We start from the raw sequence: 21,861 nt of genomic DNA on the forward strand, positions 1-21,861 counted from the left end.
TACGCTACACTGCGCAGCATGCTCAGTTTACCTTCACCATGCCAAAGTCATTTCAGTCATTTCACGTACCCGGCCACTGTGCTCTATTTAGGTCTTCAGCTAGCTTTCACCTTCCCCCCATCCACCACTGCAGAGAGGGCTCGCACACGTGCACACGTTGCACATTTGAAATTAACTCATGTTTCAGGATTTTAATCCCACCATCATCAATTGCCTGGATGGACAGAATTGAAATATCTGCCTGTAGTATCACCTGTCGCTGCTTTTCCCGATGGTCACTAATCCATGTGCACAGGGTTAAGCCATGAGAACTGAGGCTGCAAATTTTTTCTGATCTGTCTGTATCTGGGGATTTAACCCAGTCAATCCCCGAAGCCCCTTAACAGCTCCTGAGGCGCCATTCATTCTGCAGCGTCTGAGCACATATTTCGGCGTAGGGTTCTGAACAGCAGGAGGGGCAGACACATTTACTATACACGGCCTTGTCTTATCTGACCCTAATAAGCAGCAAACTACCAATTCCTAGTAACTGCAAAGACAGTCTAAATATCTTGGAGGGATAGATGGAGGAAATCCACAGTGGTTCAATACAAGGTCAAACTAATGAGTGTTGATATTGGATAAAGGGTTGATATTGTTTCTGGAGCTCTTCTAGTATGGAAGCTGTGATTGCACTTTTATGTACATTTATACTTGTACAGTCTGAGTGTACTATGGAGGATGGCGGAGTAAATTATCATAGATTTAGGCTTTAAAAAGACAAAACTTTAAGGGGCTGTCCATTTTGGCCAACTGCTTTTTGCTAGGATAGTCTCCTGACACTGGATGTCTGCTGCATCCGGTGATGGACCTGCTCCGTTTCACTGCAGCACCTCCGCAGGGTAAATTAAGCATTACACAGTTTCTAAGATTTACTTAAAGGAGTTATGCCATGATTTATGTAAAAAAATTACATCAAACATTATATAGTAAATGACCATCTCTTTCTTACAAATGTAGAACCAGCCCTGTACTACCTCACATGGATCCAGAAATCTCCACATTCATTGCTCCAATCGCTCTGCTACACTATCTTCAGCCTGAAAGCTCAAGGGCATGGCCTTTCTGCTGTAGCTCTTCCCTTGTAACTGCTACAGCGTATAACAGAGCATATGGCTGGTGATAGTTGAAGATTTAAACTGAGCACATGCGACCACCTCAGTGAGGTGGACAGAAAAAAAGGAAAAAAAACAAACAGCAGGTGGCGCTGTACGGATACATTTTATTGAATAGCTCAGTGTCTATCCAGGTGCAGGTTTGAAAAAGGTGGAATATTTTTCGTGGCACAAATCCCTTTAAGTGATGCACAGATTTTTAGTTTCTCAACCGTCTCATTGGGGGACACAGGCATTGACCATGGCTATAGCTGTGTCCGCTAGGAGGCGGACACTAAGCACACAAAGTGTAAGCTCCTCCCTCTTCAGCTATATCCCTTCCTGCAGGGACCAAGCTAATCAGTTTTAGCTTAGTGTCTGTAGGAGGCAGACCTTCCTGCGTTGCAGGTCTGCTGATTTACTAATTTTGTCTTTTTATATATATTTTTCTAACGGAAAGTTTCAGGCAGTCCGGGTAATAACTGCCTGCACTCCCAACCCAGGAGACGGGAGTCACCCAAACCCCCTGCTCGTTCCCGCTCTCTAGAAAAAAAGGAGGACCAGAGGTCCCTGTAAAAACCTCTGTCTCCCGCCAGCAAGCGCATCACCACGGTTGACCCAGCGAAAGTCCCCTCTGTTCTGGTGTAGCGTCCCTCACCAAGGGGCCACACACCGAAGGTGGTGATCCAGCTGTAGTCCGGGGGCAGAAGACGTCAGACAGGTGAGTAGGAGCAGTGCTCCCCTCCACCCTCCCTCCCGTAACCCCCTCAGTACCACCTCCAGGACCCCGGCCAGTATTCCCTCCTCCCCACGTGTGCTTTCTTTGTACACGCCGCGCGTCTGCTGCAGCTTCCCGGGCTGACTGCGTCCTCTGGAGTGCATCGGAAGAGGAGGGGGCGGGCTTGTCCCGATGAAGCATCCTTTCCTATGTCGGCGCGTCGGCTTGGTTCTGGGGCAGCCAGGTCCATTATTATTCAAGGCCCTATTTCTGTGCGGCCTGCCACTGTAGGCTTCCCTGCGGTGGCCGGGGTCAGCCGGATATGGATCTCATGGCCTCAAGGTTCAACAACATGGTCGAGGACTTTGTCGCACGGTCCAGGGAACCTAGGGCCCTCGTATGCGATGCACTGGTGATCCCGTAGAGTCGGTTCACATTTCCTTACGTGTTCCCGCCTCTTCCGCTCTTTCCGTGGCTTCTCAGGAAGATCAGGTCCGAGGGACTGCCCATCATTCTTGTGGCCCCAGATTGGCCACGCAGGGTGTGGCACGTATCTCTAGTTGCACTTCTCGCTGACGAACCTTGGCGTCTTCGTCTTTGGGAGGACTTGCTGTCGCAGGCGCCGATCGTCCACCCGAATTTAGGGTCACTACATTTAACGGCATGGCTGTTAAAGCCGCCGTACTGAAGGCTCAGGGTTTTTCGGATGCAGTGGTCCAGAATATGATTCGTGCCAGGAAGCCGTCGTCTTCCAGAATCTACCACCGGACTTGGAAGTCCTACTTTAGTTGGTGTGAGCGGAGACAGCTGTCCCCCGTTTGTTTTTCTTTGCTGCGACTTTTGGCTTTCCTGCAGTCGGGCATGGATTTGGGGCTGGCTCTCAGCTATCTCAAAGGGCAAGTGTCGGCTCTCTCCATTCTTTTTCAGTGAAATTTAGCTTCGCATTCGGAGGTTAAGACTTTTATGCAGGGGGTGGCGCATGCTGCGCCCCCCTTCCGTCCCCCGTTGGATCCTTGAGATCTTAATCTAGTGCTCAACGCTTTCCAATCTTCTCCGTTTGAGCCTTTGCAGCAGGTGTCGCTGCACTTCCTGTCTTATAAGGTGGCTTTTTTGGTTGCAATTACTTCTATCTGTAGAGTGTCGGAACTTGCGGCTCTGTCATGTCGGTCGCCCTTCTTGATCCTCCATCAGGATAAAGTGGTTCTTCGCCCTGTGCAGTCCTTCTTGCCGAATGTGGTGTCGACATTCCATCTAAATTTTGTCCGGACCTGTCTCATCCTCGAGAACAGTTGCTCCATACTGTGGATCTGGTGCGTGCAGTGTGTACCTGTCTGTCCCAGACGGCATCTTTTAGGTGGACGGATTCCCTGTTCGTGATTCCAGAGGGGCCGAGACGAGGGCTGGCAGCCTCAAAGACATCCATTTCCAGATGGATTAGATTGGCTATTGTGGAAGCGTACCGCGTCACCCCACTAAAGTCATATATTTTTTTTGGCTACTTAAATTCCTTATAGTGCGATATATTTGAATATATAATGCTCTTACTCATTTTCCTTCAGCAGGTTCTTAAAAAAAAAACAGACTTTTATAATATGTAAATGAGCTCTCTACCAGCAAGTAAGGCGGCTACTTGCTGGTAGCAGCCGCATCCTCCTTTCATAAAGACGCCCCCTCCTCATGTTGATTGACAGGGCCAGCGAACACGCTCGTCCTCTGGCTGGCCCTGTCTGCGTTCAAAATCTGGCGCCTGCGCCGTACCTGTCTTCAGTCGGCGCAGGCGCACTGAGAGGAGGACGCTCGCTCGGCCGCTCCTTTCTCAGTGCGCCTGCGCCGGGTGTAGATGTGACATCATCGGCGCAGGCGCATTGAGGATGGAGCGGCTGAGCGAGCGTCCTCCTCTCAGTGCGCCTGCGCCGACTGAAGACAGGTACGGCGCAGGCATCAGATTTTGAACGCAGACAGGGCCAGCAAGAGGACGAGCGCGTTCGCTGGCCCTGTCAATCAACATGAGGAGGGGGCGTCTTTATGAAAGGAGGAGGCGGCTGCTACCAGCAAGTAGAGAGCTCATTTACATATTATAAAAGTCAGTTTTTTGAAGAACCTGCTGAAGGAAAATGAGTAAGAGCATTATATATTCATATATCGCACTATAAGGAATTTAAGTAGCCAAAAAAAATAAAAAATTAATTTAGTGGGGTGACAGAAGCCCTTTAAGGACTGGGCACCGCCCTTCCGTGTGACTGCTCATTCAGCTTGGGCAGTGGGAGCCTCTTGGGCGAAGCATCACGGGGCTTCGGCCCTTCAGGTGTGCAAGGCGGCAACCTGGTCGTCTTTGCATACTTTTTCTAAGTTTTACAGGGTGCACACCTTTGCATCTTCTGACGCTTCTTTGGGGCGTACAGTTTTGCAAATAGTGGTTCTCTGATTGGCAGGGAGGTTGTAATCAAGCCCACCCCCAGGGACTGCTCTGGAATGTCCCAGGGTCAATGCCTGTGTCCCCCAATGAGACGGATGAGAAAACTAGATTTTTGTACTCACCGTTAAATCTGTTTCTCTTCTGATCATTGGGGGACACAGCTCCCACCCAGTTTTTTGTTTATGGGCCTTTTCGGGCCTGTGTGGTTCTGGGTTTGCACATAATGTGATTTTCTTATGTCTGGCTTCTCCTGCTGCTTTTGCACTAAACTGATTAGCTTGGTCCCTGCAGGAAGGGATATAGCTGAAGAGGGAGGAGCTTACACTTTGTGGGCTTAGTGTCCGCCTCCTAGCGGCAACAGCTATACCCATGGTCAATGCCTGTGTCCCCCAATGCACGGAAGAGAAACTGATTTTACCGTGAGTACAAAAATCTAGTTTTTGATGTTAGGTGTAATCATTTTCTTGTGTTCTACATAGGGAAGAATGGGAATGGCTCCAGACTTTGGCCAACGTGGAAGAACCAATAAACAATGAGCAGGACTTAGACAGTGGCCAAAACCAATTGCTGCAAGAACTTCGGGCGGCTGTGAAGGAACTGACGAGTCAAGTCAACATTCCCCTTCAAGAGGTAGCCTTCCTCTGCAAAGCCGATAACAATGTGTGCTAATAGACGGGTGCAATATAATCTCACCCTTCTTAGGCTACTTTCACACTCGCGTTTGGTGTGGATCTGTCATGGATGTACACAGACGGATCCGTTCAGATAATACAACCGTCTGCATCCGTTCAGAACGGATCCGTTTGTATTATCTTTAACATAGCCAAGACGGATCAGTCTTGAACACCATTGAAAGTCAATGAAGGACGGATCCGTTTTCTATTGCGCCAGATTGTGTCATAGAAAACGGATCCGTCCCCATTGACTTACATTGTGTGTCAGAACGGATCCGTTTGGCTCAGTTTCGTCAGACGAACACCAAAACACTGCAAGCAGCGTTTTGGCGACCGCCTCCAAAGCGGAATGGAGACGGAACGGAGGCAAAAACTGATGCATTCTGAGCGGATCCTTTTTCCATTCAGAATGCATTAGGGCAAAACTGATCCGTTTTGGACCGCTTGTGAGATCCCTGAACGGATCTCACAAACGGAAACCAAAACGCCAGTGTGAAAGTAGCCTTAGTGCCACTGTTGCAGCGCGTTCACACTTAATGTCAGTACTGATGACGGCAAAAACAAATGTTCTCAACAGGACACAGTTGCAAAGAAAAGCACCTTACGGCTCACTATACTCTGTCTATAGGCTAAAGATTTCCGGTTATACAGTCAAGAAGTGCTGGAGTTCGGAGGTCAGGTCTCTTTGCTGTTGCTGCTTCCTCCCTCTGATGATGTTTGCACGGCTCCTGGCCAGAACCACCCATACACCCCTTACTCAGGATTCCTCACACTGCCCCTGCAAATATTTGAGCTGGGTAAGAGTCCTAACTTTACTGACGGTCCCATTTAATAACTATTTATATGGATAGTAGGCATGTATTTTATGTGTATCTCCGCTAACAATATACTATTGCACCATTATTATGCCAGTGTTAGCCCATACTTGAGGCACTGCAAATAACATTATCTCCAGATCTGTATTACTAGCACTGATGCTTGGATCCATGTAACTGGTAGGTGATACAAGGTTATGTACTGAATCACTGCCACTTGGCTTCTGCGCCAGGGCTATACAGTTGGCACTTGGCACCACAGCCAGGGCTAGAATCACCACTTATTTACCATTTGGTTGTTTCATTTATTCTTACTCATTTTGAAAAACACGCTTACAAATCTGCACTTTTTTTCAGTGCAGTATTTTGATGCTTTTTTTTTTTTAACCAATGGGTGTTTACTTCAATACAAAGCTGAATTTTCAGCTTGAGGTTTTTGAAGCAGATCTGTGTGGAAAACGCACACAAAATGCATGGAGCTTACATGGAGCTGTTTTTTTTCTGCTTCCTATTCATTTCAGTGGGAGATTCGGCGCTGATTCTGCACCAAGATAGAACGTACTGCTTTTTTCCACGTTTCTTTTTGCACATGTAAAAAAAAAGAAAAAAGTGCTGCTTCCTATTGAAATGAATGGGAAACTGTTTTGAGGCATTTTTTGAGCTGATTTTGAAGCAGAAATGCTCCAAAATCAGCACCACAAAACTCAGTGTGAACTGACCCTTACAGGAAGTTGTTGATGTATTTTACATTTGCTTTTGGTCACAGTTGGACCAAAAACTGAATACTTTTCCATTAGTATCTAACATGGCTGAAAACATGTGTGGCCTTGACCTCTGTTATTCTTTATATTGATCTGCTATTTCTATTTTTTTTGCCTCAATATTCCATAGACTGAGGCTTCATGCACACGACCGTATGTACGGATCCCGGCAGTGTGCATGCCGCCATTTTTTCTTACCCCAGTAGAAATTTCCCATTCTTGTCCGCAAAACAGACAAGTATAGGACATGTTCTATATTTTGCCGGCCGGTAAGAAACGGACAAATGGATGTGGGCAGCACACAGTCTGCTGTCCATATCTTTTGTAGCCCCATTAAAGTAAATGGGTCCACATCCGATCTGCAAAAAAATGCAGAACAGAAATACGGTCGTGTGCATGGGGCCTAAAGCTGTGCATATACATTAGATGTGAATTAGCTGACCTGTTGAATTTGGCAAGTTAGGCCGGCTATTAATGTGTATGGCATCCTCCTGACTCTCCCTCGATAGTAGTTGTTGGTGGACATATGGATCAGGCATGTTGGACTTCAATGCCTGAGAAGTATGGAAGGATTGGTAACTCTCTCATAAGATAACCAGTATCTCATGTTTATAGCCTACTTAAGACACTGAGGCTTCCCAGAGTGCCTACCATAGGTCCCCCTATAGTGCCACTCACATGCCCTTTTTCCAGTCCCAGGTAAAGTCTATAAAGCTAGCGTCATGTGTCTCCATCCTGCCACTGTCAGCCACACATGACCCCATGCTAGCCACAGTCCTCCCATATCAACCTCAGTACCACACATGGTCCCATGCTAGCCACAGTCCTCCCATACCAACCTCAGTGCCACACATGGCCCCATGCTACCCATAGTCCTCCCATACCAACCTCAGTGCCACACATGGCCCCATGCTACCCACAGTCCTCCCATACCAACCTCAGTGCCACACATGGCCACATGCTACCCACAGTCCTCCCATACCAACCTCAGTGCCACACATGGTCCCATGCTAGCCACAGTCCTCCCATACCAACCTCAGTGCCACACATGGCCCCATGCTAGCCACAGTCCTCCCATACCAACCTCAGTGCCACACATGGTTCCATGCTAGCCACAGTCCTCCCATACCAACCTCAGTGCCACACATGGTCCCATGCTAGCCACAGTCCTCCCATACCAACCTCAGTGCCACACATGGCTCCATGCTAGCCACAGTCCTCCCATACCAACCTTCGTGGCACACATGGCCCCATGCTAGCCACAGTCCTCCCATACCAACCTCAGTGCCACACATGGCTCCATACTAGCCACAGTCCTCCCATACCAACCTCAGTGCCACACATGGCCACATGCTAGCCACAGTCCTCCCATACCAACCTCAGTGCCACACATGGCTCCATGCTAGCCACAGTCCTCCCATACCAACCTTAGTGGCACACATGGCCCCATGCTAGCCACAGTCCTCCCATACCAACCTCAGTGCCACACATGGCTCCATACTAGCCACAGTCCTCCCATACCAACCTCAGTGCCACACATGGCTCCATACTAGCCACAGTCCTCCCATACCAACCTCAGTGCCACACATGGCTCCATACTAGCCACAGTCCTCCCATACCAACCTCAGTGCCACACATGGCTCCATACTAGCCACAGTCCTCCCATACCAACCTCAGTGCCACACATGGTCCCATGCTAGCCACAGTCCTCCCATACCAACCTCAGTGCCACACATGGCCCCATGCTAGCCACAGTCCTCCCATACCAACCTCAGTGCCACACATGGCCCCATGCTAGCCACAGTCCTCCCATACCAACCTCAGTGCCACACATGGTCCCATGCTAGCCACAGTCCTCCCATACCAACCTCAGTGCCACACATGGCCCCATGCTAGCCACAGTCCTCCCATACCAACCTCAGTGCCACACATGGTCCCATGCTAGCCACAGTCCTCCCATACCAACCTCAGTGCCACACATGGTCCCATGCTAGCCACAGTCCTCCCATACCAACTTCAGTACCACACATGGCTCCATGCTAGCCACAGTCCTCCCATACCAACCTTAGTGGCATACATGGCCCCATGCTAGCCACAGTCCTCCCATACCAACCTCAGTGCCACACATGGCTCCATACTAGCCACAGTCCTCCCATACCAACCTCAGTGCCACACATGGCTCCATACTAGCCACAGTCCTCCTATACCAACCTCAGTGCCACACATGGCTCCATACTAGCCACAGTCCTCCCATACCAACCTCAGTGCCACACATGGCTCCATACTAGCCACAGTCCTCCTATACCAACCTCAGTGCCACACATGGCCACATGCTACCCACAGTCCTCCCATACCAACCTCAGTGCCACACATGGTCCCATGCTAGCCACAGTCCTCCCATACCAACCTCAGTGCCACACATGGCCCCATGCTAGCCACAGTCCTCCCATACCAACCTCAGTGGCACACATGGCCCTGTGGTAGCAGTAATGTCCTCAGGGGTTTCACAAAGCCTGGCTTTGACTTCCTTTCAGTGTCCCACAGAAGTAGAAAGACCTTCAGGATAGGAAAAACCAGCCATACACTGTAAAACAATTTATGCCCGATCTTCTCTTCTCCAGAATTAAGCCAATGGGATCCTTAGTGACACAGAGCTCTGCAGTGCACCGGAGTCCCTTCTTTTTATTATTAATGGGGGTCACAGTGTACAAAGGACTGTTTGATACCTATAATGTATTTGGTGATCCCTGTTGAGTCCCCACAATATAAAATTCACAAACACTTTACTTCATTATCCCATTTTATATATATTTTTTCTTTTGAATCCACTATTTTCAGTTTCATTCTAGTAGATGTTGTGTGAGCTCTTTGTGTCAGGTACTTGTACACACTGGGATAAGAGCTGAAAGTCATTATTAGCTGGTAACGTGCCAGTCCCTGGTGTCTTCCAAGGAAACGTGGGATAAAAACAAAAACATTCTTGAATTCCACATTTCCCATCGGGGCTCCACAACGCGTCTCACTTAATTAAAAAACAAACAAACATAATCGCTGACTCGTACTCCAAGTACAATTCTCCGCACAGCGTCGGCTGAAAGAAGGGAAAAAACTGCAAAATAAGAAATACTTGTGTTATTCACAGGACATTATAGTAACAGTCACGTGCAGAACGTCTCCTGCTCGGCTTTCACTCCTCCGGTAACTGTACTTTGTAAAGAACTGAGAGGCACTTTCCCTTTTCTTTTTGCAGTTCACTTTTTCACATACGATCGGGATTTCATCAGTCAGTATTGTCAGTTGTCAGCCCTGTTGGAATTGGAGTCTCTCCTGTCACAGCAGAGTCTCAGGGAAGCCTTCTCCGACACTGAACTTACAACAGCGAAACAGCGACATCAGCAAGTTCAGGACTTTATCCAGGTAACTAACAATGTGTACATACCTGCAGTAACCCTGTATCCAGTGCACAGAGCCACATACCTGCAGTAACCCTGTATCCAGTGCACAGAGCCACATACCTGCAGTAACCTTGTACAGTATCTAGTGCACAGAGCCACATACCTGCAGTAACCCTGTATCCAGTGCACAGAGCCACATACCTGCAGTAACCCTATATCTAGTGCACAGAGCCACATACCTGCATTAACACTATATCCAGTGCACAGAGCCACATACCTGCAGTAACCCTGTATCCAGTGCACAGAGCCACATACCTGCAGCAACCTTGTATCCAGTGCACAGAGCCACATACCTGCAGCAACCTTGTATCCAGTGCACAGAGCCACATACCTGTCATGACACTCCTTAAAGGGGTTGTCTCACATCAGTAAGTGGCATTTATCATGTAGAGAAAGTTAATACAAGGCACTTGCTAATGTATTGTGATTGTCCATATTGCGTCGTTTGCTGGCTGGATTCATTTTTCCATCACATTATACACTGCTCGTTTCCATGGTTACAGACCACCCTGCAATCCATCAGTGGTGGTCGTGCTTGCACAATATAGGAAAAAGCACTAGCCTATGTGTGCTCCCATGGGCCCGGCCACCATAGAGGCTGATGCTTTTTCCTATAGTGTGCAAGCACGACCACGACTGATGGATTGCAGGGTGGTCTGTAACCATGGAAACGAGCAGTGTATAATGTGATGGAAAAATGAATACAGCCAGCAAAGGAAGCAATATGGACAATCAGAATACATTAGTAAGTGCCTTGTATAAACTTTCTCTACATGATAAATGCCACTTACTGAAGTGAGAGACAACCCCTTTAACCAGTGCCATGGGCCACATACCTGCAGTAACAACCCTGCTTTTGTTGATGAAAACTCGGACTACTCCTGGGATCCCCAATCAAAACTGCTCAGTGTAGGCACCAGGGCTGGATTTGAGGCAAACACCCCTCGATCTCCACCATGTACATTAGATCAAGATGGTTAATATGCAGCTAAGTAGTTTGTTGAAATTTATTTTTAGCCATAAATATAGCCAGGTCATAATGAGGCCATTTAAGAACATCCTTTTCAGATAATTATGTCTAATGTAAAGAAAAACACAGACAAAGTAATGAGGCCCCCCCCCCCCCCCCCCCCACTTCTCTTTCGAGGCTTATCTCCCTCAGGATAGGTCATCAATTTCAGATCGATGGCGGTCCAACTCTCGGCACCCCCGTCGATCAGCTGTTTAAAGGGGTTGCGGCGCTAGTATTCATGGTGCAGTGTAATTACAACTGTCCATCCCCTTCAAGTAAATGGGAAAGGAAGCTGAAATGACACTGCACCACCGCTATAATGTAGACCACGTGCAGGTAAACACAGAAGAGGACGCAGCTCTCAGACCACCGCTGCAGTCTCTTCATATGGCTAGTTAATAGGGCTGCTGAGGGTCGGACCCCCGCTGATCTGATATTGATGACCTATCCTGCTCATCAATATCGCAGAAACCAGAATACCCCTTTAATCTTTTGAGCTTAAAGAGCACCTATCAGCAGAATCAACCCGATTAAACCAGGTATGCTGCCTGGTAGATTTGATCCTGTCCTGATTATAATGATACCTGTCTTGTAAAAATGGGTTAAGATGTTCCCAAGGAAAAATACTTTATGCAAATGAGGGCTTCGAGGGGAACGGTCAGCACTAGAAATCTGAGGAAGCCCTCATTTGCATAGAATAAAAGTATTTTTTGTCTGGGGAACGCTGCAATCCATTTTCACAAGACGGGTATCGTTTTAATCAGCTGGATCAACCCTACCAGTGACCATACCTGGTTTACTAGGGTTGATTCTCCTTACAGGTACTCGTTAAGTGAGAGGGGTGCAAATCAGGAGCCGTCATAAAGTCACCTATCAGTTATCAACTGTAAATGGATAAAATTGGTTTCTTATATATTTTTATGCTATTTTTGTCTTTCGTATCATATACCGTTTGTCATAAATCTTTTTTCTTCGCTGAAAGAATGTAATGTGTTGTTATCCTAGCCGTTTTTCCTTGATCTGTCATTATGAAAGCCTCTGGAGTAAGTAAATATATACCGCACTTAATCATGGAACTACCAAATAATGGATATGAGGTCATTGCCCGGGAACAGCGTCTCCTTTGACTTGTGGTAGAAAACATCTCATTTTGTCTGGCAGGGACGAATGTAAAGTACAGGTATGAATTCAGCCAAGACTATCAGCAAGTCTATTGACAAGGACACATAAAGTTTAATTGCAGGGAAGGGCTGCCCGATACAGCAGAGATCTCATTCATACTTGGCTTCAGACTTAATTCTCGCCAATCCCTCCCATTATGAAGCCTTTGTGTAAACACGGCCATTATACCGGGCGGACTGGGAGGATTAGAGGAAGCTATTGCCGTTCCTATAGATTGCATATTGTTCAGTATGGGTCAGGCAGGAATAGCCTTTCACCATCAGGCTGCCCACAGGTGCCATGGGTTCTAGGATGATCATTTTTACAAGCCACATAGGACACTGGTCGTATTACGGACAACTCCTGTGTTTTCGTTAATGGTTATTACATAGTAGGAGCCAGCAGTGTTTTGCCCACGCTTCCAAATAGCACTTCTGTGGCCCTGCTGGAAAGGAATAGCAAGCAATCCCCCTATGAGTAAGACAAGTTTGCTGGCACGGAGCGGGTATGCGGGAGGAGATTTAATACATGCTTTGATAACTGTATAAGTGTATGGCTGCACCAGCCAACAGGATAAAGACTGGGAGACCTTTTTACCACTAATACAGACCTGACATTGCCAAGTCCCACAGAGGAAGTCGGGGAGATACGCTCTGTATGAAGGCGTGTGTACTGATTCCGCCTGGAGCAGACATCTCTGTGCCATTTATTTATCATGGCAGTCTGTTCTCTGGCTAATGGGGCTGTTGGTTGGGAGGCAATTGAAGGAGTCGTCTGGTCTGACCAGGACGTACTCCTGCGGAGTTGAGTCTGCAGTTTTTATTCTTCTGCTTTTTTATTTTTTTCCCCCCCATTTGATATCTTGGGTTACAAAAATGCATCCCCCCCATTAAGGTTTGGAAACGGAAACATTTTAGCAGTTTGTTTTGTTTTGCATAATACTCTGAAAATATAGTGAACAGAGCTGCAATTACTGTGTGGACGGGTGCAGTGATTCAGACTAGGGTCCTCTTCTGGGGCAAACCTCCTGCTGAAACCTTACAGTATGATAATAGGCAGAGGCAATAACACGTCTCTCTCTTGTCCTCCTCTCCACCTTGCTGGAGGTCCACATTGTACAATGCATTTCAGTTAGGACCCTAAGTTGATCACAGTGTGTGTCCCACTGCTTAGAACCTCTAGTGATCAGCTGTAATCTGTGAGGGAACCCGGTGTGGTGTTAAGATTCTCTGCAGCGCCACCACAGGAGAAATAAAGTATTGCATGGTGTCCATTGAAATGGACAAGAGAAAGAAAAAGACAGTCTTTGTAGCCCCTCTTCACTCATAATACAGGGAGTGCAGAATTATTAGGCAAATGAGTATTTTGACCACATCATCCTCTTTATGCATGTTGTCTTACTCCAAGCTGTATAGGCTCGAAAGCCTACTACCAATTAAGCATATTAGGTGATGTGCATCTCTGTAATGAGAAGGGGTGTGGTCTAATCACATCAACACCCTATATTAGGTGTGCATAATTATTAGGCAACTTCCTTTCCTTTGGCAAAATGGGTCAAAAGAAGGACTTGACAGGCTCAGAAAAGTCAAAAATAGTGAGATATCTTGCAGAGGGATGCAGCACTCTTAAAATTGCAAAGCTTCTGAAGCGTGATCATCGAACAATCAAGCGTTTCATTCAAAATAGTCAACAGGGTCGCAAGAAGTGTGTGGAAAAACCAAGGCGCAAAATAACTGCCCATGAACTGAGAAAAGTCAAGCGTGCAGCTGCCAAGATGCCACTTGCCACCAGTTTGGCCATATTTCAGAGCTGCAACATCACTGGAGTGCCCAAAAGCACAAGGTGTGCAATACTCAGAGACATGGCCAAGGTAAGAAAGGCTGAAAGACGACCACCACTGAACAAGACACACAAGCTGAAACGTCAAGACTGGGCCAAGAAATATCTCAAGACTGATTTTTCTAAGGTTTTATGGACTGATGAAATGAGAGTGAGTCTTGATGGGCCAGATGAATGGGCCCGTGGCTGGATTGGTAAAGGGCAGAGAGCTCCAGTCCGACTCAGACGCCAGCAAGGTGGAGGTGGAGTACTGGTTTGGGCTGGTATCATCAAAGATGAGCTTGTGGGGCCTTTTCGGGTTGAGGATGGAGTCAAGCTCAACTCCCAGTCCTACTGCCAGTTTCTGGAAGACACCTTCTTCAAGCAGTGGTACAGGAAGAAGTCTGCATCCTTCAAGAAAAACATGATTTTCATGCAGGACAATGCTCCATCACACGCGTCCAAGTACTCCACAGCGTGGCTGGCAAGAAAGGTTATAAAAGAAGAAAATCTAATGACATGGCCTCCTTGTTCACCTGATCTGAACCCCATTGAGAACCTGTGGTCCATCATCAAATGTGAGATTTACAAGGAGGGAAAACAGTACACCTCTCTGAACAGTGTCTGGGAGGCTGTGGTTGCTGCTGCACGCAATGTTGATGGTGAACAGATCAAAACATTGACAGAATCCATGGATGGCAGGCTTTTGAGTGTCCTTGCAAAGAAAGGTGGCTATATTGGTCACTGATTTGTTTTTGTTTTGTTTTTGAATGTCAGAAATGTATATTTGTGAATGTTGAAATGTTATATTGGTTTCACTGGTAAAAATAAATAATTGAAATGGGTATATATTTGTTTTTTGTTAAGTTGCCTAATAATTATGCACAGTAATAGTCACCTGCACACACAGATATCCCCCTAAAATAGCTAAAACTAAAAACAAACTAAAAACTACTTCCAAAAATATTCAGCTTTGATATTGAGTTTTTTGGGTTCATTGAGAACATGGTTGTTGTTCAATAATAAAATTAATCCTCAAAAATACAACTTGCCTAATAATTCTGCACTCCCTGTAGATGAGTCTTAGGGCTCCTTCACATGAGCGAGTTTTCCATCCAGGTGCGATGTATGTAGCGAACGCTTAGCATCTGCTCTGAATCCTGACCCGTTGCTCTGAATCCTGAGCGTTTATTTTTCACGTATCATCTTGATATTCAGGAAAAATCACAGCATCTTCTATATTGTGCTTTTTTTTCACACAGCTCTGGCTCCTTAGAAGTGAATGTAGAGTGTTATTCTTCAGTTTTTCTTCACATGCAATCCGTACAGGAAAAACGCACACATTGAATGCAATAGCAGAAGAAAGTGATTGAACTTGCGTGCAAAACCATCAGATCCTGACACAATCTGTATCGCTCGTGTGAAAAAGACAGAAAGATGATGATTTTCAACAGCCAAAAAGTTGGAAAGATGACTTTTATTTTTTTTTATTCATGCAGCAAATGGAAGAGATCTGGAGGGAAATGCGATGGATGATGGATGCCCTACAACATGCCAGGTACAAACAACCATCATGTGCTGTACCCCTCACTTGGTTCCTCAACAGTTCTGGAGAAATATTTCTCAAGGAGAAAGCTCAATCCACTTCATCTCACCTGGACTATTTTCCATCTCCTACTCCGTCTCCCGAAACTAACCGAAAGCTCAACACAGGTCAGTAGGGAACTATTATAGATGGCTTGTGATCAGTGGCTGGATGACCAGCCGTATTAGCTGGTTAGTCTATGCATGTGTATATATTTGCCTAGAAGGTTATTATAACCCTTTTTCAATCATTTCCACCTGTAGATCTCCTTGCTGCTCCATACTCGGACAATGAACTCTTGGATATGAAGTACACGAACCAGTCTTCCCCTCTTCTAGATTCCCATGGTGCATCAGATGAAGAGGGCTCTTCAGAAGTCTTCCTTGCTACAGATAGTGATTATGACTCTAGCAGAGCCCAAAGTCCAAAGGAACTGGACCTGGTTTACTCCTCTGGACAGGAATGTGGCAGGAGGACCATCCGTAGCTTTAGAGATGGCACACCCGATGTACTGCAGACACATGAGCCCAAAGTATTGACTCAGGAAGATGATCGTCCACAACAGCTTTATGACAGTGACTTTGTGCTTCCCAGCCGCCAGATTGAACTTTTACGTATTACTGAAAAGCGGCAAGCGTACTGTGTGCGCACCAGCAGTCTGGACTTTCCCAAGCAGCCTTACAAGGCCTCTCGAAAGTCCTGTCCAGGGTCTGTAGACAGCTCTCCAACTGAGTCAAAACCCACAAGTCACCGCAGTGTCCGGGGCTTGAGGACAAGCACTTCTTTTACCCCGGACAATGATCAGCCATGTGAAAATTCACGGAGAATTCACCGTACTCACTCTGTTGAATGGACACACGACTTCCAAGAGCCTTTGGAACCGAAAATTGTAACAGGTCAAGGAAAGAAGAATAACTCTGTCACTTTACGGATATATCCACAATACGAGACTGGTTTGTCTAAAGAGATGAGTGTTAAGGTATTGTAGCAGAAGGTCTGTGTATTTTTGACTTGTGACAGAACCGGGACATATTGTACTTTTAAAAATAAGTGATTTTTACAGTTTTAGTGACTACAAAACCCAAATGTATGCTTATGCTCCATCAAGTGGGAAATATCTCAAAGACTTTTTCATTTTCCCAGCACATTTAGTATTGACTGCATTAACTTAGAGACATTTATAATTTTTTTAAATATTTTATCTCTCTGAAGTATCCTTCTCTGTGAGTACCACAGCCTTCTCTCGGCTTTTCTTAGGCCAGTGATGACACGTTCATTGGTTATGTGACCTAGACGCAGCTCAGCTCCATAGAAGTGTATGGGGCAGAGCACGATACCAAGCACAACCGCTATACAAAGTACGGCACTGTGCTTGGTAAGCTGTGAGACGGCCACAGTGCTACTGTGTGCGCCGGTGCCTTCTCAAACAGGTGATCGGCGGGGGTCCCGAATGTCGGACCCCCACCAATCAGAAACTGATGACCTATCCTGAGGATAGTTCATCAGTATAAAAATCTCTGAATACACTAACACTACCTGTAAAAGGGTTATGATACAGACATCAGAAGGGGCGGACTGGCCATAGGCCCTGCAAGGAAATTTCCCGGTGGACCGGTGCCCAGGCGGTGGCCCAAGCGCTCCTCATGGTTGCCGGGCAGGAACATAATCATCTGATGCTCTCAGTGTTAATTAATGCTAGAAGCATCAGGTACTTAAGCACTTGGTGGGCAGAGGCAGGTCTCCTCCTGAATTCAACACTATTGCCATCCTCAGGATGATGATACAGTTGAATTCTGTGATGAGGTTGACAGTATTTTGTGCTGCACGAAGGTACTGCCTTCTGTCACTTCTAGAATATTGGGGCCACTGTTATTTTTATTTTTTTCTTGGTCCACTTTAAGTTCCCAGTCCACCCCTGGACATCAGAGCCTCGACAATTTCAAAAGAACTAGAAAATCCTTATGGAAAATTTTCGGGGCATATTTTCATAAACTGAAGCTCGATTATAACTGAGTTATAAAAGTTTAAAATAAAGTTTTGGTGTGGCATTGCACAGAGCTTCTTAACCTTTTTGTACTGGGGGCACACCAGTGGCTGAAGTCCACGCAGAGAGGCAGGTTGAGCATACTCCCTGCTGCTTCATTCATTCTCTATGGGACTGCTGGAGATAGGTGAGTACAGCACTCTGCTATTTCCAATCAGTCCCATAAAGAAGGAACTGAGCGGCATAGTGTATGCTCCACCTGCCGCACCATCAGCATGGGGAAATAAGACCCCCTTTCTTGGGATCGGTGGGGATCCCAGTGTCGGAGTCCCACTGATTAGTTCTTTATAAATATAGTATTCATTAAAAAAAAATCTTACTCCTATTACCACTTTAGTTAGATATGTTGTAACAGGTCAAAAGCAATTCTCATTCAGTCGGACTTGGGCCGCTGTTGTATTACAGGGACGTGCATTCATCTGAATAGCCACTATGTAATATTACTTTTTACCTGTAGTAGCTGCTGCATGGGAAACGTCTGGCTAGTCGGAGCTTCCCCCTACAAAATCAGCTGTTTTATGGGGATCCAGGGCAATCGGCCTATCTCTGATGACACAATCCCTTTAAAGGACATCTATCAGCAGATTTATCCCTATGAAATGGGCTGATTCGTCGCATTTGTGCTTGGCAGCTGAAGGCATCTGTGTTGGCCCCTTGTTCATATGTGCCCGCATTGCTGAGAAACAAAGTTTTTATATATGCAAATGAGCCTTTCCCATTACACCTAGTGGCTCTGCTGTCTCTGCAACTGCTGCGCCCTCTGCACTTTGGTTGACAGGGCCAAGTAGTGTAAATATCATTACACCTGGATCTGTCAATCAAAGTGCAGCAGTTGCAGAGAGAGCAGAGCCTCTAGGTGTAATGGTAACGCCCCCGTTGCTCCTAGAGGCTCATTTGCATATATTAAAGCATCATTTTTCTCAGCAATGCGGGCACATAGGAACATGGGACCAACACAGATGTCTTCAGCTGCCAAGCGCACATGTAACGGGTCAGCCGGTGTCATAGGGGAAAAACTGCTGACAGATGCCCTTTAAGCCTTGGCAACTTTCACTATTTAACCAATAAAATATTTTCTCTTTTTTGTATGACCAGCTACATCTAACGAGCAAAACAGCAGCTCAGGAAGTTGTAAAGCTGGTGGTCCTCCAGATGAATGAGATCTCCAGAAGCATGCTGGGAACTTCAGAAGGCTATTGTTATGCTGAAGACCAGTTGGACCATTTTGCACTGGTTTTTACTTCTGAAAACAATAAGGAACAATGGCTGGACGATGACTTTCTGCCTTTCTCACTTCAGAGCTCGTGGAAAAAAGGCCACTTCTCTGTCCGCATTCGAGAGACCTCTCCTTTGCATTTTCAGTATGGTCCAGCAACAACGGTATGAGAGTGCGCCTCAGGGGGGGCTTCCCCCCCCCCCCCCCGTCAATCTCCCGAGGGACCGTCAGCTCAAATTTAATGCTTCCTTCACTTAATAAAGTATTACTCCTTGCGCTGAAACGTGGGCTACAGTTGAAAGCAAAAGGTTTAAGATGCATTTGCTTATTTTTCTCCTTTCTTGTCAACCAAAGACTTTATTTTTTCTGACCATGAAAGAGAAATTTGACTGGCACATGAAAATGTATCTTTTACCACAACGTCTTCACTGGAAAGGAATTTGGAAAGAGTATTTTTAGAAGATCATAGAAGATACCATTCACACCAAAAGAAGCAATACATATTTCTCCTCCCCCCGCCCTCCACCCTTTTCACAAAAAACATTTGGGTTTTATTGATGCATAAACTACAGAGACATAATGGGACACTGGATGGCCGTCCTCCCGTATGTAGAGAGAACAGAACAAAGAAATAATAATAACCACAAGTGTTTTTTTTCCCTTTTTTTCTAATGAATAATATTGTTTCTTGTGCTTGTTTTACTGTATCCTGAAAAATAATATTTTGTTGCACAATAAGACAAAAAAATTTCTTAAACAAGAATGGCTAAAAAAAATAATATATAAGCAGCCGGTGCTGTCTGTCGACTACTCCCCTCCTTGTATGCTTTCGTTTTAAGGTAACTGCATCTCACCGATTTCCCCTCATTGCCATAAACTCTGTGCCACGGCAGAGTTCCCCCTTCGTTTCAGTGCTGTGAATTGGCTTGCGTACGTCCAACCGCATGATGTTTTCAAGTACGCCTCTGTTAGTCAATGGGTATATTGAAATCTTTTGTGCTTCACAGTACAGATTGGTGGTGCTTCCGTGAGAATTTCCATGAACTCGCCCCTCAAGGCGGCACCAGTCCAAGCTGAAACCATAAGCGAAATGGTTTTTTGATTCTATCTGTTTAATGATGTTTGAAGACGTGTTCTATACTGATGCATATATCTTGTTACTCTTTGTTGCTACCTCTGATGCCCATCCTCTGCCCTCCCGACCTTCGCTCTCCTCCTTTCTTTTGTCTTCTAATGAGCCAGACCAGAAGAAACATATCATTGGTTGTTTTAATTTCTGGAAAAATAAAGACATCACGTGGTGATGAACAAAACTTTTACAGAACTGGTGCTATGATCGTATCGTAAAAGCATTAAATCCTTTACCATTACCATTGTCAATAGTACAAGCATCTGTGTACTGTATTTGTTAGCGCTTCATAATAACCATGTTTGGGTATGCTGGGCAGAACATAAGCCCCGGACATTCATTTCCCCTTGTGACACCATTCATACCGCGAGTCTCCTCTTTTTCATTATTTATTACATCTTTAGTCAGTCACAGTTCCACTTTTATGATCCAGATCTCCTGCATAGAGAGAGTTAAATGATACATTTTTGTTTTCCTTCAGCTACCACTAGGGGGAGCTGACTGCATATGAAATGACATGGCCTTGCACATTTATTTCCCCTTCTGACGCCATTAATAACAAGAGTCTGCTCTTTTTTGATTATTTATTACATCTTTATAACAGTTACAGTTCCAATTTTATGATACAAATCTCCTGCATAAATGAATTTCTGGTTTCCTGCAGCCACCACTAAGGAGAGCTGCTGACTGCATATGCCCCACACATTCATTTCCCCTTGTGACCCCATTCATAACTTGAATCCTCCTTTTTTGATTATTTATTATATCTTTATAACAGTCAGAATTCCACTTTTATGATACAGATCGCCTGCATAGATTCATTTCTGGTTTCCTGCAGTCACCACTAGGGGGAGCTAACTAATACTGCTGATGTGGAAATTGTCTTCAGTAAGCTGCAGACAGTAGCCAGAAAGCATTTTGTAATTTAAAGGCATTTTTCTATCATTGCCATTTTTATCAATTCTCTGAATAGGTGATATAAATTTCCACCACCGGAGAGCCAAAGCCCTTTGTTCCTCCTTACTGAAATGACTTGAATGCCGTAGAGGTCGAGCATGGTCCCTGTCAGTCTATTCAATGTCAATGGAAACAGCAGGTCCCATAGATTTTGAATGGAGCAGCAGGATGCATGCTCGACCACAGCTCCATTTAAACTCCTCCTCTCTGCAGTTTCTTTAAATGCCAGGGTACAAATCTGATACAGGATAAAACTCAGTCCCATTAAAGTGAATGGGGCTAAGCTGTGATACCAAGCACAGCCACTATACAATGTATGGCGCTGTGGCGCTACTGCGAGCATCGGTGCTGTAACGGGGTTCCGAAGGTGCACTCGGTCCCCCATTACCCGCAGACCTGTTGCTTAGCTTTGGGAATGAGGATCTGTGTTTGACCTCATTCCCAGGGCAGCTTTACTGCTGGGTGGCAGTGCTCAACTGGTTGGTCTGTCGGTCATGTGACATGACCCTCACTCCCCACTATAAATACTGGCAGCCTGCTAGCCACAGGTTGCCTGTTAATTTCTAGGTTCCTGGCTATTTGTTGAATACTCACCCGATTCCGTTCCCTGACGATCCTTTTGCCTGTTCCTCCTGTACTGCGCATCCGTCCTGGTATTGTGACCTCGGCTCCCACCTGACTACTCTCTTAGGACTCCTCTTGTACTTCTCTACTCTCCTGGTATTTGACCCCGGCTTCTCCTGACCATTCTTTGCTTAACCCTTTGTACTGCGTAGCTCTCTTGGTTCTGACCCGGTCCGTTCATGTTCCGTATTTTGTCTTGTCTGTCTTCCCTGCACGTATCCTAAGTTAGGGACTGTCGTCCAGTTGTCCCCTGTCATCAGGACTTGTGAGGCAAGTAGGCAGGGCCAGGGGTGAGGGTGGAGCGCAGTGGTCACTATCCCTCCCCCTGTGTGTGTGTGTGGAC

General features: G+C 46.1%; 1 protein-coding gene across 2 annotated transcripts in view; it reads left to right on the top strand.

The window, feature by feature from the left end:
- Nucleotides 1–20,114, top strand: part of LOC121007391 (ankyrin repeat and fibronectin type-III domain-containing protein 1-like) — a 143,429-nt gene extending 123,315 nt beyond the window's left edge. The window contains exons 16-21 of one of the 2 annotated variants that reach the window (XM_040439282.1): nt 4,747–4,897; nt 5,570–5,738; nt 9,768–9,934; nt 15,463–15,676; nt 15,812–16,527; nt 18,688–20,114. In XM_040439282.1, coding sequence (XP_040295216.1) covers nt 4,747–4,897; nt 5,570–5,738; nt 9,768–9,934; nt 15,463–15,676; nt 15,812–16,527; nt 18,688–18,978 — 1,708 coding nt within the window. In that variant the 3' untranslated portion in view covers nt 18,979–20,114. Of the gene's footprint in view, nt 1–4,746; nt 4,898–5,569; nt 5,739–9,767; nt 9,935–15,462; nt 15,677–15,811; nt 16,543–18,687 lie in introns of both variants that reach the window. The other variant, XM_040439283.1, reaches the window with a different exon arrangement.
- Nucleotides 20,115–21,861: the final 1,747 nt, after the last annotated feature.

The sequence above is a fragment of the Bufo bufo genome, chromosome 7 (genome assembly GCF_905171765.1).
Source record: "Bufo bufo chromosome 7, aBufBuf1.1, whole genome shotgun sequence".
In the NCBI taxonomy this organism is placed as follows: domain Eukaryota; kingdom Metazoa; phylum Chordata; class Amphibia; order Anura; family Bufonidae; genus Bufo; species Bufo bufo.